This window comes from Mustela lutreola, chromosome 6, assembly GCF_030435805.1.
Source record: "Mustela lutreola isolate mMusLut2 chromosome 6, mMusLut2.pri, whole genome shotgun sequence".
In the NCBI taxonomy this organism is placed as follows: Eukaryota; Metazoa; Chordata; class Mammalia; order Carnivora; family Mustelidae; genus Mustela; species Mustela lutreola.
In genome coordinates, this window is record NC_081295.1 from 94,494,664 (window position 1) to 94,509,681 (window position 15,018).

The 15,018-nt window shown below is 35.9% G+C and overlaps 1 protein-coding gene across 2 annotated transcripts in view; it reads left to right on the forward strand.

Annotated features, from left to right (window-relative positions):
* Nucleotides 1–15,018, forward strand: part of CD2AP (CD2 associated protein) — a 135,665-nt gene that overhangs the window by 61,015 nt on the left and 59,632 nt on the right. Inside the window, exons 2-3 of one of the 2 annotated variants that reach the window (XM_059178197.1) lie at nt 2,105–2,225; nt 12,055–12,187. In XM_059178197.1, the coding sequence (XP_059034180.1) occupies nt 2,190–2,225; nt 12,055–12,187 (169 nt within the window). In that variant the 5' untranslated portion in view covers nt 2,105–2,189. The remainder of the gene's footprint in view (nt 1–2,104; nt 2,226–12,054; nt 12,188–15,018) is intronic. The other variant, XM_059178196.1, reaches the window with a different exon arrangement.

Genomic DNA, 15,018 nt, shown 5'->3' on the forward strand with positions numbered 1-15,018 from the left:
TCTCACTGTGTGGAGCCCCAAGATAATTGACTTATTGCATGGCATTTCAGGGCTCTTAGTGTAAACATTTCAGCAAACATGGTAATAATAGCCTTTTATAATCTGCCCTTGGAAGTGATAGTGTCATTTTCACCACATTCTGTTGGGTACAAGCATGTTAAAAGGCAGTGATATTGAAGGCAGTGGGGGCAAAGGACCACCTGTTGGTGGATGTCAAGATTACCTTGTAGATAATCATGTGAGATAGGAGATCTTGTTTCAGCCATTTTTGCCCAAGTCCGTATGTATGGGATGCAGAGGAACTGGAATCTGAATCCACATAGTTTGAGTCTTTGTTCTTTACTGCTGTACTATCCTGCCTCTTAAGAATTCCTTAATTTATAGGAATTATAACATTATTTACCCTAACTACTCTATTGCTGCCAATTTGGGATTGCAGGTAAAGACAATTACGTTCCTGATGTTTTCCTCAGTTTTATCTGTTACAGTTTGGTCTGTATATCTCCATCACTGTAGTTTGAAGAACTCTGAAACCTTTGGTGTCTCCTTAAGTCTGCTAAAAAATTTCTAAACTCTTCAGTCTTACTGCCTTCTGTTTCTCCCTCAAACAACTTATGTTCTAGCCATTTTGTATTTCAGCTGTAATTATTCCAGTAATAAGTCCTTTGTTTTTATGTCACCATATTTTTAGATTGGTTTGTACCTAGTAAACTCTTATTTAGCCTTTAATATAATCCAGCTTTTTTTGTCATTTATTTAGGGGAGCCTTTTTATTTTTTTTTTTTATTTTTATTTTTTTTTTTTTAAGATTTTATTTATTTATTTGTAAGAGAGAGAGAGTGAGAGTGAGCACAGGCAGACAGAGTGGAAGGCAGAGTCAGAGGGAGAAGCAGGCTCCCTGCGGAGCAAGGAGCCCGATGCGGGACTCGATCCCAGGACGCTGGGATCATGACCTGAGCCAAAGGCAGCTGCTTAACCAACTGAGCCACCCAGGCGTCCCTAGGGGAGCCTTTTTAAAAAAAATTTTTTAAACCCTTCTTTTGTGCTCTTACAGCATTTTGTTCATACTTTTGTTGTAGCACCTCTTAACATTATATTGTAATATCTGCGTAGTGTTTGCCCTTGAGTGAAACAGTCTAAAGAAAATAGATTTCTCATATGCAAATCCAGTCTTCCACAGCAGTTAACACCATGGCTTATATATAGTGAGTGCCTGTTGGATGAATAACTTATTAAAGTTTGCCTTGTAATTCTGAGGTAAAAAAACATTTAAAACATATTTTAAACTAAGTAAAGAGCCTTCTCTAGCAGCAATATTTCATGTTTTGCTATTGACAGTGAATAGTTTTCTCTTACCTATTAAGACCTTTTAGTGTCCTTAGCAAAAATTACATATTCTAAAACAGTTATTAAATAGTATTAAATAACCATGATAATTAGTAACCTTATCATTAGTGAATGTAAATATTTTTCTAGAGAGTTTGTTTCCCAGGGATATTTCTGGTTGAGGTGGGGGAAGTGTTTAGGAGAGCCTAGCTTCTGGATTTTAAAAATAAGGGATTCTTTTTCTTACTTGTGTTAAGGTTCACTGGTTAAGTAAAAGGCTTGTAATTATATGGGCATTTGGGAAGTTATATTCTTACATTCATCAGACTTCTTCCAACTCTCAATTTTCATATACTTAATAATATATGAAATATATTACAAATATTGAAGTAATTAGGCTTCAAATTGAGGCTCAGTGGTATTTAAAAGAATAACATTCTACAAGAGAGCTATCTGCTTCCAGCTATTAATATCTTGTTCTTGGTTATCTGATATTTTTATAAAAATTACTTGCATCATGGATTGCAGTTGATACAAATTCTCATTGTAAATGTTGTTAAGTGCTACTGATATGACTAATTCTGTATATGATAAATCTAATCAATTTAGATTTAATCTACTTAAAATAATTTTTAACCATTATTTTCTTACAGATTTAGAAGGATTATTTTGCATCACTAACTTCGTGCTCATTTACTTATGTAGCTTAATTTTCCCATAGCAGGAAGATTTTACTTAAGATAACTTTTTATTATTTTTGAGTTGTGAACTCTTTCAGGTAGAAGAAGGCTGGTGGAGTGGAACCCTGAATAACAAGTTGGGACTGTTTCCCTCAAATTTTGTGAAAGAATTAGAGGTAACAGATGATGGTGAAACTCATGAAGCCCAGGAGGATTCAGGTAGATTATTTTAAAAATTTGAATAGATTTAAATAAAATTATGTATTGGTTTTTACTTGGTATTTTTTCAAACTGTTCTTGTTGAACTATGAGCTTCCGTTTTTCTGCTTTTAAAAAGCAGCTTATAACAGGGACTTAAAATGAACTAAATATCTAAGCAAATAATTTAATATGTCTTCTTCTCTGATGTCTGTTTCAACCCTAAATAAATGTTCAGTATGCTGATTATGAATTATACTACTTACATTATCTGATTTCTTTCCACTTAAGATATACTAATATAATGTTTTGATTTGACTTTGCAAATGTCCCAACTACTTCAGAGATTTTAGAAATTAAAAAATACTTGATTTTATTTTTGTTCATATTCAGATAATAAATTACATTTTTTTGTGCAGCCAGAATGTCATTTAATATATTGTGGTTGCCATCATTTGTAGGCTCACCCACAAATTCATCTTAAAATTGTTCACCATTTAAAAGTATGGTTGAGAACAGGGGTGCCTGGGTGGCTCAGTGGGGTAAGCCTCTGCCTTCGCCTCAGGTCATGTTCTCAAGGTCCTGGAATTGAGTGCCACATTGGACTCTCTGCTCAGCAGGGAACCTGCTTCCTCCCAGTCTCTCTGCCTGTCTACTTGTGATATCTTTCTCTCTTTCTGTCAAAGAAATAAATAAAATCTTAAAAAAAAACAAAACTGCTTAAAAAAAAAAAGTATGATTGAGAACATTTTATCCCAACGCTAAATTAAATTTTTAAGAATTGCTATGGAATTTATTTATTTTTTTTAAAGGTCTGTTTAATTATTTTAGAGAGAGAAAGAGAGAGCATGTGTGAGTGAGCAGTGGAGGAGGGGGAGAGAGAATTGAGAATTTCAAGCAGTCTCTTCACTAAGTGTAGAGCCTGATGTGGGGCTCCGTCTCACAACCCTGAGATCATGACCTGAGCTGAAACCAGGAGTCTGACACTGAATTTACTGAGCCACCCAGGCGCCCATTTTTTTTTTTTTTTTTAAGAGAAATTAAATTCACAAGTGGTAATGCAGGTTAAAGTAGATCTTTTTTTATATGGAAAAATACATGTAGTGAGGTTCAGTGTATTTTCAAAATGAAGACATTAAATATTGTCAGTATTTAATATTGACAATGTTATTTAATTCATAGTTGACATATGGATTTAAATGTTTCAGTATATGCTTTGTATAGCTGTTTTTTTCCTCCCAGTTCTGGACAAGACCATGCTGGGAATTTATTTCCCCAAGTTTCTTTAGGATAGTTTCCCAGTCTTTCTTTGTTTTTCCTGACAATTTTGAAGGGTTTATACTGATATTTTATATAATGAATCCCAGTTTGGGCTTTCTTTAAGTTCTTCATGATTAGTTTCAGATTGTATTTTATTGACAGGGTTACACATTGCGTTGTATCAGGAGGCACATGATGTCTGTGTGCTCTCTTTTTGGTGCTCAGTTTGATTACTTGGTTAAAGCTGTGCTGCAGTGTAAGTGTACCATTGTTTTATAGTTGTCTTGTGGGAAGATACTTTGAGACTACATAATCGACATTCTTCTCTAAAGAACTTTTCTTTCTGTTCAGTTGTTTGTTTATCAGTGTGGACTCACCAGTGGGTTCTAATTTATTCACTAGGTGTTAACCTGGTACTGTTATTTATTTTGATACCACCAGATTTGGCCCATGAAAGCTCCTTCAAATTAAGTTTCTGTGATTTTCTTTTCAAAAACCAACTTTATTGGACATTTATATATAATCTGCCTATTTAAAATACTCAGTATGAGTTTGACAGATGAATACATCTATGAAAACCACTGCCACAATAAGTATACAAAACATTTGCATCATCCCCCAAATATTCCTCATTCCCTGAGCTGTCCACATCTCTTTTTCTGCCTCTGGTTTCAGGTGATCGTAGGTCTGTTTTTCTCTCATTATGGATCAATTTGCATTGCTGTGTCCTCTGGACAGGGGTCTTCTTCATTGTTTGATTACTTTATTTTGTTGAACAAGATGTTCCAGGCTCATGTTCTACTTTCCCTTCTTCATCCTCAAATCAGCTACTTATTCAGGCAAAGATGGTTTCTTTTAGAGAAATACAGTAGTAAGGCAGTGAGATCTGAGTAGAAGTGTGCTCCTTGATCCTGGGGTGATATTGCTTCTAGGTACTCTTAGTAGATAAAATGGAATGCTTATACATGTACACACATGCCTGCATACACGCACACTGCTATATCTCTCTACCTACCTGCCTATTTCTACTGGTATCTCTAATTCTAGTTTAATACCACAGGGTACATTCTAGTCTGCAGTGATTTCGTCTGTAAACCCATTAGCCATAGAGATGAATGAAATAAATAATAGAGTTTACTTTACTTTTAAGGGAATTTTCAGGAAAGGGTTTTAGAATAAATTTTAGTAATAATAGACAATAGAGTGAAGGTATGAATCAGTCTGGTGAGTAGTTTTAACTCTAATCTTATTTTTAGCATTAAAATAAATGACCTTAGGAAGCAGTAGATGACAGTTTAATCAGTGAATATTTCTTAAGCCTTCTATGTGCTAAGTGCTAGGTTGGTTTTGTGAGGGCACAGAATCCCCTCTGTAGTCCAGAAGCTCAGGGTCCAGGCCTCTGAGGGATAAAACAAGTATGAACTCAGATTAGAACATTTCAGTATGGATTAAAATGGTCTGAGTATAAGAGGTGCTAGTGGAGAACAGTTCAAAACAGAATACGTTGTTTGTCACTTAAAAGAATTATTTGTACGTTTTCATCTTTTTCAGAAATATCCCAGGAAACAAATATAATCTGCAGCTTTGACTACAGCTATTTTAGAAGGTGTTATTTTCTAAACTTCTGTTCTTTTTCTTCTAATTGTTCTTCTCCTTGTTTTCCTCTATACAAGCTTTTTTTTTTTTTTTTTTTAAAGATGTATTTATTTATTTGACATGCAGAGATCACAAGTAGGCAGAGAGGCAGGAGGGGGAGAAACAGGCTCCCCGCTGAGCAGAGAGCCCAATGCGGGGCCCCATCCCAGGACCCCGGGATCATGACCTGAGCCGCAGGCAGAGGTGTTAACCCACTGAGCCACCCATGAGCCCCGATACAAGCTTTTTTTTTTTTTGAAAAATGGTCAATTCTTATAAAAAACATTATATAGAATTATCATCTTGACCATTTTCTTTGCATAGTTCAGTCGTGTTATGTATATTCACATTGCCATGCAGATCTCCAGAACTTTTTCATTTCACAAATTCAGAACTCCATATCCATTAAGTAGCTCCTCATTCCTTGCCCCTTGAGCCACCATTCCACTTTCTGTTTCTATGAATTTGACTACTTTAGATACCTCATATAAATGAAATCATACAATATTTTCTTTCTGAGACAGGCTTATTTCAATTAACATAATGTTTTCAAAGTTTGTTTATGTTACAGCATGTGACAGAATCTCTCAGATTGAATAATATTCTGTTATTTGTATGTACTGCATTTTGTGTAGCCATTCATCCATTCATGGATGTTTGAGTTGTTTCCCCCTCTTGGCAGTTATGAGTAAAACACGGGCTGTTAAAACACAGGCATACATTTATTTGAGATCTTGTTTTCCATTTGGATATATACCCAGAAGTGGGATTGCTAGATTATATGCTAGTTCCATTTTTAATTTTTTGAGGAAATGCCATATCATTTTCCATAGTGTTTGCACTATTTTATACTTCCACCAACAATGTAAAGGGTTCTAATTTCTCCATGTCTTCAGCAAACACACTTGTTTTGTTTTTTTTTCTTTTTTTAATATTAGCAGTCCTGATGGATATAAATAAATATCTCATTGTGATTTGGATTTTGATTTCTCTAATGATTAGTGATCTTGAGCATCTTTTCATATGCCTGTTTTTTTTTTTTTTTTTAAGATTTTGTTTATTTATTTGACAGAGAGGCAGTGAGAGAGGAAACAGAAGCAGTGGGGGAGAGAGAGAGGAAGAAGCAGGCTTCCTGCTGAGCAGGGAGTCTACTGGGTCCATCCCAGGACCCTGGGATGATGACCTGAGCTGAAGGCAGCAGCTTAAGGTGCCCCTTTTCATAATGCTTATTGGCCATTTGTGTATTGCCTTGGGAGGAGTATCTGTTCAAGTCCTTTGTCTACTTTTCAGACAGGTTGTGCGTGTGTTTTTTTTTTCCTTTTGTAGTTGTAGTAATTCTTTATATATTATGGATATTAATCCCTTATCAGATATATGATGTGCAGGTATTTTCTCCCATTCTTTTAATTGTTTCCTTTGATGAAGAAAAATTTTTCATATAGGTAGCCTGTCTATTTTTTCTTTTGTTGCTTGTGCTTTTAGTATCATATTTAAGAAATCATTGCCAAATCCAATGCTACTGAAACTCTCCCTGTGTTTTCTTCTAAGAATTGTATAATTTTTGGGTTTTTGTCTAGGTTGTTAATTCATTTTGAGTAAATTTTTGTGTATGATTTAGTACAAGGGTCCGATGCATTGTTTTGTGTGTGGATATACAATTTTCCTAGCAGCATTTGTTAAGGATGTTATCAGATAGAGAACTGGTTCCAAGCTCAGCTTTGGTTGCTTGCTGCTAGAAAAATCAATACTCAAAGGACAAGTGATGGTGGGAAAGGAAAGGTTGCTTTATTCTGGAAGCTGGCAACCTGGGAAGATAGTGGACTCATGTCTCAAGGACCATCTTCACTGTCCAGGTGAAGCTGGAGAGTTTTAAATGGGCTCCAGACAGTGTAACCGGATGTTGACATGTCCCGGAATAGACTTGTATCAGTGGCAGCTGTTTTCAAATGCAGTCAGGCCTTCTCTTCTGGGAAAGTCTGGTCCTTTAGTCCTCAAGGTAATTATCTCCAGATTTCAAAGAAAGTAAGTTAGTTCTGCTGCAGATCAAGGGATTGAAATCAGCAAGCAAGGAATGCATAAACTTGAAGCAAGGTTAATATTTATCCTAAGACCCATGGTAATGCTGTTACAGAGAGTCCTTTCCCCATTGAGTGGTCGGCCATAACACCCTTGCTGAAGTTCATTTGACCAGTCTATGCAGACTTTTATCATGGCACCTGTGGCTATTTATATGTTTCTGTTTTTCCTCTCCAATAGACTGTCAGCTGTTACAGAGACTTTGTTTGCTTACTGCTTACTATAGGTATGATCCAAAAAATGAATAGCTTATGATCTGTTTAATTTTTATTTCAGGGTATTACATTTTCTTTCATGTCATTTATGTGCCTCTTTTTTTGGACCAACACTTTGGGGAGGGATAGTGTAAAAAAAATTTCATAATTTATATATGATGATCATAATTTACATATAGCCCTCATACAGTTGATTATGTCATCTGTTTTCTGGAGCATAAGGGAATGGTATGGGTTATTCCTAGGTAGAGTAAATGAATCAATCTCTGCTATGGTTGGTTAACCTACTTGTGTGGAGCACTGTGCTTTTCAGATTAGGGGCTTGATCATTTAGCATTTGTAGGTAACAATTGTATTCCTAATCTGATGTGCCATCTTGATTATAGGGAGGGCTAGAGTATTACTTTTTTCAGGTTTCTTGATTCATATACATCTTTGAGAAGCAGATGAAAGCTGTATACTCTGAAAAGTGATATGAGTAAAATTTTACATATTAGTTCATGTGGTACATAGTTCATATATATGACTAGATAATATATTGGTTCAAAAGTTGTCAGTATGTAAAAAGATATACATTATAATACTTGTCTCCATCCATGCAAATGACCAAGCATTTCTACTTTCTTGCTGTCTTCCCAGCAAAGTACCCACAAAAACATGCAGGTACCCACAAAAACATTTATTTATTTGAATATTTCCTTCTTTCTTAAATAAATTGTAACATACTACGTTGTTCAGGATGGGCTCCAGTGAAAACAACCTGAAAATCATGGTGGCTTAAAACAAAGACGGAGTCAGTTAGGGACTTAGACTGTAGAGTCTCCTTTTTTTTTTTTTTTGGAAGATTTTATTTGTTTGTTTGTTTATTTATTTGACAGAGACACCACGAGAGAGGGAACACAAGCAAGGGGAGTGGAAGAGGGAGAAGCAGGCTTCCCACTGAGCAGGGAGCCAGATTCGGGGCTTGATCCCAGGGTCCTGAGATCATGACCTGAGCCGAAGGCAGATACTTAACTCCAGAGCCACCCAGGAGCCCCTAGAGTCTACTTTATGACACATGGCTTAGACACAGAGGCAGGGAAAAAGGAACATGGCTTTTAAAGCTTCTTCTCCAAATCTGCACATATTGCTTCCACTAATATTGTATTGAACTGTCAAGGCTATCTATGCCTGAGTGAAAAAGAGTAGGGATATGTAACTTTCCTACAAGGTAGGGCACTAAGTATAAATATTAATGCAATACCACATACACTACGATGGATCCTCTTTTAAGAATCCTGTATTTAAAGCTCATTGGCCTTTCAGAGGAGCTTCAGTGTCGTCTTAGCTCTGTACATGTGCTAAAAATGAATGAAAAGAACACTAACTTCATGGATATTTAGTATGAATGATGATGGCCTTCTGGAAGATGCAAATTTCTGTTTTTAATTTGCCTCCCATTTCTGATGCTCTTCTGCTGTATGTTTTTTTTCTCCTTAACTTTGCAGTGAACTTTTTAAGGTTCTGAATTTCTCTAAGGCTCTCCCTTAAACTATGTGAATTAAAGAAACAAAGTAATTGAATCCTGTAAAAGCTTGTCTTTAGTCAGCTTCTGTCTAGTGTCCTTTTTAAAAATTTTTTATTTTATTTTATTTTTTAAAAATTTATGTATTTGACAGAGAGATAGCGAGAGAAGGAATACAAGCAGGGGAAGTGGGAGAGGGAGAAGCAGGTTTTCCCACTGAGCAGGAAGCCTGACTCGGGACTCTATCCCAGGACCCTGGGATCATGACCTGAGCCCAAGGCAGAAGCTTAACGACTGAGCCACCTAGGCACCCCTAGTGTCCTTTTTTAAATCAGTACCTCATAAAGCAGGCCCTCATTTTTCAGATTATATATAGAACTTGGCATTATATAGAAAGAATATATAGAAAGATTATATATATATATTCTATATACATATAGAATATATATAAAGATTATATAGAAAGAACTTGGCATAGTACCTGGCAAATTTTTGAAGCATAGTTGATATTAGTTCTTTCTTACCAGCTGTTTTATTTTTACTTCTTTACCATTCTTTCCTTTGATTTTCCTCTTTAAAAAAAATGCGGAGTTAATCATTTTGAATAGTGACATGATAAAGTGTTAATAAGCAGACCAGTTTTTAATACTGGGAGTTATAGTGGGGTGGGGTTAGGACACTGAAATCATTCTTTCAATGCAGATGCTGATTACATTGAAATATAGAAAATCATTTAGATAGGAAGATATATGAGTCATGAAAACATACTATTTTATGTTATACTTATTTGAGAATACTTGATATTCTGAAGTCAGAACTTTTTTCTAAAGATGTGTAAAAAGCATTGAGAACAAATAAATACTGAAAACATCTGGCTTAAATTTAGTGATACAGTTATTACTTAGCAGACTGTCTCCTGAATTACTTCTGATGCATGTTGTTGTTCATAATGTTTCATAGGTATTGGATCTTCTAATATTTATTTTTAACATTTGGGGCAGTTGGGTGGCTTACTTTGTTATGTGTCCAACTTGATTTTGGCTCAGGTTATGATCTCAGGGTTGTGAGATTGTGCCCTGTGTGGGGCTCTGTGCTGGGCATGAAGTCTGCTTAAGATTCCCTCTCCCTGTGCCCCCCCCCCCACCAAATTGTTATTAATTGAAGCTTACAGTGAAATGATGTTTATGGTGCTATGTAAATTCAGCTCTTAAAATATGTACAAAATTTTTTTTAGGATTTTATTTATTTGACATGGAGAGGGAGAACACAAGCAGGGGGAGTGGCAGGCAGAGGGAGAAGCGGGCTTCCTGGCAGTCTCCCTGGCAGTCTCCCTGCTGAGCAGGGAGAGGGATGCAGGATTCTATCCCAGGAACCGAAGGTTATGACCTGAGCTGAAGCAGACACTTAACCAACTGAACCACCCAGGTACTCCCAATTTTAGGGCTATATGGGGCTACTAGTAAAAGAAGTACGACTTAAATTTTATTTATTTTATTTTTCTACATTTTATATTATATTTGTAAATTTTTAAATTTTTATAGTTAGAAATACTTTGGTACTTTCTTGCACTATTAAACCTTATTTGAATTTTAGTAACTTTGCAGAAATATGTCTGTTAAAAATGTACTTCCTTGCTTGCTTAACCTCTTTAAAATAACACTGCATTCTAAATGTGGAGTTTTGTGATTATGGAGTAGGAAGTCAGTGGTTGAAATACACTATAATTCCCCCCCTTTTTTTAAAACTCTAACTTTTAGGCAGAAATTTTTTGCATATTGATTTGAATGCTGGGAAGTGAACACTTTATGAGAACTTTAGAATTCTTGTGATAAAAGAATATAGATCTTTAAGCTTTGATTTAAAAGTTCTTAATGCATCTTATGCATTATTATTTACAGAATTGATGTCCACTATTCCTTGCTCTAACGAAGTGTAATATACTCTGTCTATAATTGGCATTCTTACATACTTTTTTTAAAAGATTTTTTATTTTATTTATTTGACAGACAGAGATCACAAGTAGGCAGAGAGGCAGGCAGAGAGAGAGGAGGAAGCAGGCGCCCCGCTGAGCAGAGAGCCTGATGCAGGGCTCGATCCTAGGACACTGGGATCATAATCTGAGCCGAAGGCAGAGGCTTAACCCACTGAACCACCCAGGCACCCCTCTTAACAGTCTTTTTAGTTTTTTTTTTTTACTTATTTAGATAAATATCTTCTAATACTCAGTTTTCAGGAAGAGCTTTTCTTCTATAAAGAAGTGTTATGTTTCCATTTTTATAATGAAATGACTCCCTTTTTGTTTTGTCAATTATATGTAACCCCTTTTATTTAGAGTGTCCTTTATCATCTTTTACGTTTCACTTTATTTCCTAAGTAGGACCTGCTTTCAGTTTCTTCCCATATTCCATAAAGCCAGTAACTATAGCTTCTGGTATTTTCCTCCCTTGTATAAGTCTTTTCCCCACCCTAAGCCTATAAAAATCTCTGTTTAGATGTTAACTAGGCATCTCAAACTTAAGATAGTCAAAAGTGATCATCTGTCCTTTTCTGTTCATCTTGATTTTGCTCTGTACAGTCTTCCTTGTTTGAGTTAATGGTAACTCCATTCTTCTTTTACTGAAACTGAAAAATTGGATTCATCTTTAACTCTTCTTTAATCTCACATTCTATACTTGATTCATTAACAGTTTTTCTTAGCTACTAAATAAATGTATAGAACTATTTTCAGGGTGCTTGGATGGCTCAGTTGGTTAATCATCTGCCTTCTGCTGAGGTCATGGTCCTAGGGTCCCTGCTGAGCAGTGAGTCTGCTTCTTCCTCTGCCCCTCACCCCACTCGTGCTCTCTCTCACTTCTCTCAAATTAATAAATAAAATCTTAAAAAAGAACTATTTTCTTTAACTGTCTCTGTTGCTCCTACCCTGGTGTAAGTTACCTTTTGCTGTACAAATGCAGTGGGCTGTTAATTTGCCATTACCTCCCTGATGAATGTTAATGTGCTCACACTTTAGTAGATACATATTTTACTTAAAGTAGAAGTCAAAGTCTTTTTAAATGGACGACAAAACCCTCTGACCTGGCATCCCCAGTGACTTCCCCCACCGCTCCGACTTTTGTCTCCTACTTAACTCTCCCCTTTTTTCATGTTGGTCTCCTTATAGTTTTCTAAAGATGTCAGGAACATTCCTATTTACAGCCTCTGTAGAAACTTTGGAGTTAGAAGAGCTCACCCATGGAGATTGTCTAGAGTGAAGAGAAGCACTCTGGACAAAATGCTATTTAGCACCATTTATGGTATGGATTTAGAATTACTAAAAAGAATATCAAGAGGGCACAGAGAGAGCCAGGAGAAAACCTATGAGTGTGTGGTAGTCAAAGGAAGAGAGTTTTTCAGAGAGGACACAGGCAGTAATGTCTGATGCTTCTTGTGAAGTTAAGGTAAGTAATATATGAGAGAAAATATAATCCTGGATTTAGGAATGGAGAGATCATTAATGACCTGGATAAGAGTAGTAAAGAAAGGTGATTGGGACAGAAGCTGAGTTGATTGTGGGGGAAGGCAGTGGAGAAAAGAAGTATAAAGCAGTGCAGCAGTTAAGAACAACATATATTCAAGAATGGTTTTGTTCTTAAGAAGGAAAAGTCTTGATCATTTTTACATGCCAATGGCAAAGAACAGGTAGAGATGGAGAAGTTGAAGATGCAAACTTGGAAGAATGAGATTTATCACCAGACCAGGATTTATCCAGAAGGTAGAAGGAATGAGATTCATATTGTAGGTATCATAATTAGTCTCAATTGATAAGCGATACATCAGAGTTAGTGCCAGGAAGCTGAGAGAGAAATGTTTGACTTCTGATTTTTTTCTATACAGGAGGAAAGATGCTAAGAATGAGGGGTCAGAATTTTGAGGAGGTTAAAAGGGTCCCACTAGTTAAATGTTTAGAGCCATGAATCCCTCTGGGCTTTACTGGGCTACTAGAGGGATGTGTGGCATAAAATGTTTAAGAAACCCTGATGGATGTTTTTCAGAAGTTTTGGTTTCTTATGAGTAAAAGTAATCATTCTCTTAGGAGAAGTCAGCAGTGTTTTACTTTGATTATTCAAGCTCTAAAAAGGAAGGTACTGCTTATTGCTAGGGAGGCACAGGATCTTGGGAATGATGTTGTACACTGGTTGTGCCAAAGATAGTGGATTGAAATTTGGTGGTCTACAGCTTGGTCTGCAGTATATAAGGTGGTACATCCTTACTTTGGTGTCTATAGTCCCACATTAGCATTTACCTCGAACAACCTGAAGTAAACAGCTTTATAAGGAAAATTGTTGTGGGGCTTTGATGCTTTTACTGATAATACATTATGAGTCTTTATAAATTAGATTATAGCCAGGTGCTATTTCTGAAGATTCTGCTTAGGAACTAAGGAATACAGATTTTAACTACTTAAAACACATGTAACTTTTTCTTAGGAAATGTAGGATTATTTTTAAAATCTCTGATGGTGGAAGATACTCTTTGGCGTAAAAAGAGGGAGTTTGCGCCAGCAACTTTAGATTCTAAGTCCTTCTCCTTGGTTTACATGTTTTACTTTAAAATATTCTCTCTTTTTTTTTTTTTTTTTTTTTTAAGATTTTGTTTATTTGACAGAGAGAGACTGCTAGAGAGGGAAAACAAGCAAGGGGGGGTGGGAGAGGGAGAAGCAGCCTTCCTGCTGAGCAGGGAGTCCAACTCAGGGCTCCATTCCAGAATTCTGGAATCATGACCTAAGCTGAAGGTAGAGGCTTAACCACTGAGCCTCTACTTAGCGCCTCTACTTTAACATATTCTACATTAGTTCCCCATTTAGTTTAATAATGAACTTTGATTGCTTCCATTAAATGCTTTGTATTTTCATCAAATTTCTACTTTGTATTACTATATTAAATCAATATTTTATATTTATATATAATTAATAATGAATTAATATTAAATTAATACTTTGTATTACTTTAGCACTCAGTGTAGCTCACATAAAGATTATTGGTTTTTTGTTTTTGTTTTTGTTTTCCCTAACAGTTGTACTTTGGGACTCTTGGTTCTCTTAAGTCATTTTGTATGGACATATAAGACGTTAAGTGGCTTTTGCTGTAGAGATTTAATGAAGAACGGAGAAAGTGTTTTAGGGCTAATAGGAAGACTTACTTGTTATGTTTTTTAACTGACAGTGGCACACCTAAAATGTAGATACAATTTTTCTACAAACTTAGAAATTCAAGGACAGTCTGACAGATAAAGTATATAGGCATAAAAATATTGGGAGTACCATATAGATTTCTGTTTTGTCTGATTATAAAACCTGTTTGGCCGCTTTCCCCATATATCTCTCTTCCTTTCTCTCCTACCCGTTCTTCGCCCATTCTTCCTTGTAGTGGTTAAGACATATCCCCTTTTTTTGGTTCTTCTGTTTGATCATGCTCTCTCTTACTTGAATGGTGCTCAGCAATACATCTTTAAACTCTTCAAAAATAATAGGCACTGAACTGTTAAGCACTTTATAGGAATCAGTTTAATCCTCATAGTAATCCTATAAAGAATCCTGTTTTATAGGTAAGTAAACTAGGCACATACAGTGGAGGAAAAGATTTGACTTTATTACCACACTCTGCTGCCTTCAAGCCATTGATTCAGTAGTCATTGTAGGGGCGGCTGGGTGGCTCAGTCAGTTGAGCATCCGCCTTTGGCTTAGGTCATGATCCTGAGGTCCTGGGATGGAACCCCGCATCAGGCTTCCTGCTCCTCTTGCCCTTTCCCTCTGCTACTCCCCTTGCTTGTGTTCTCTCACGTGCTCTCTCTTTCTCTTGGAAATAAATAAATCAAAATCTTTAAAAAAACCATTCATAGTAGTTTCGAGAATTTGCAATGAGTTTAAAGTGATCAGCCTATTCATTAGTGTTTAGGTGTTTTTAATATTTAGGCATTTATTTTAATGATATGTCTTAGTGCCTCTGGTAAAGTTTACAGTCACTAAATCTAAAAGGAAATTTTCATTTTATGGCCATAATTCTAAAAACTGAAAATTGTACCTTAAAAATAATTTGATGAAATTGCCTTTCTTAATGTGAGGCTTAATAATATCATGGATTATTTC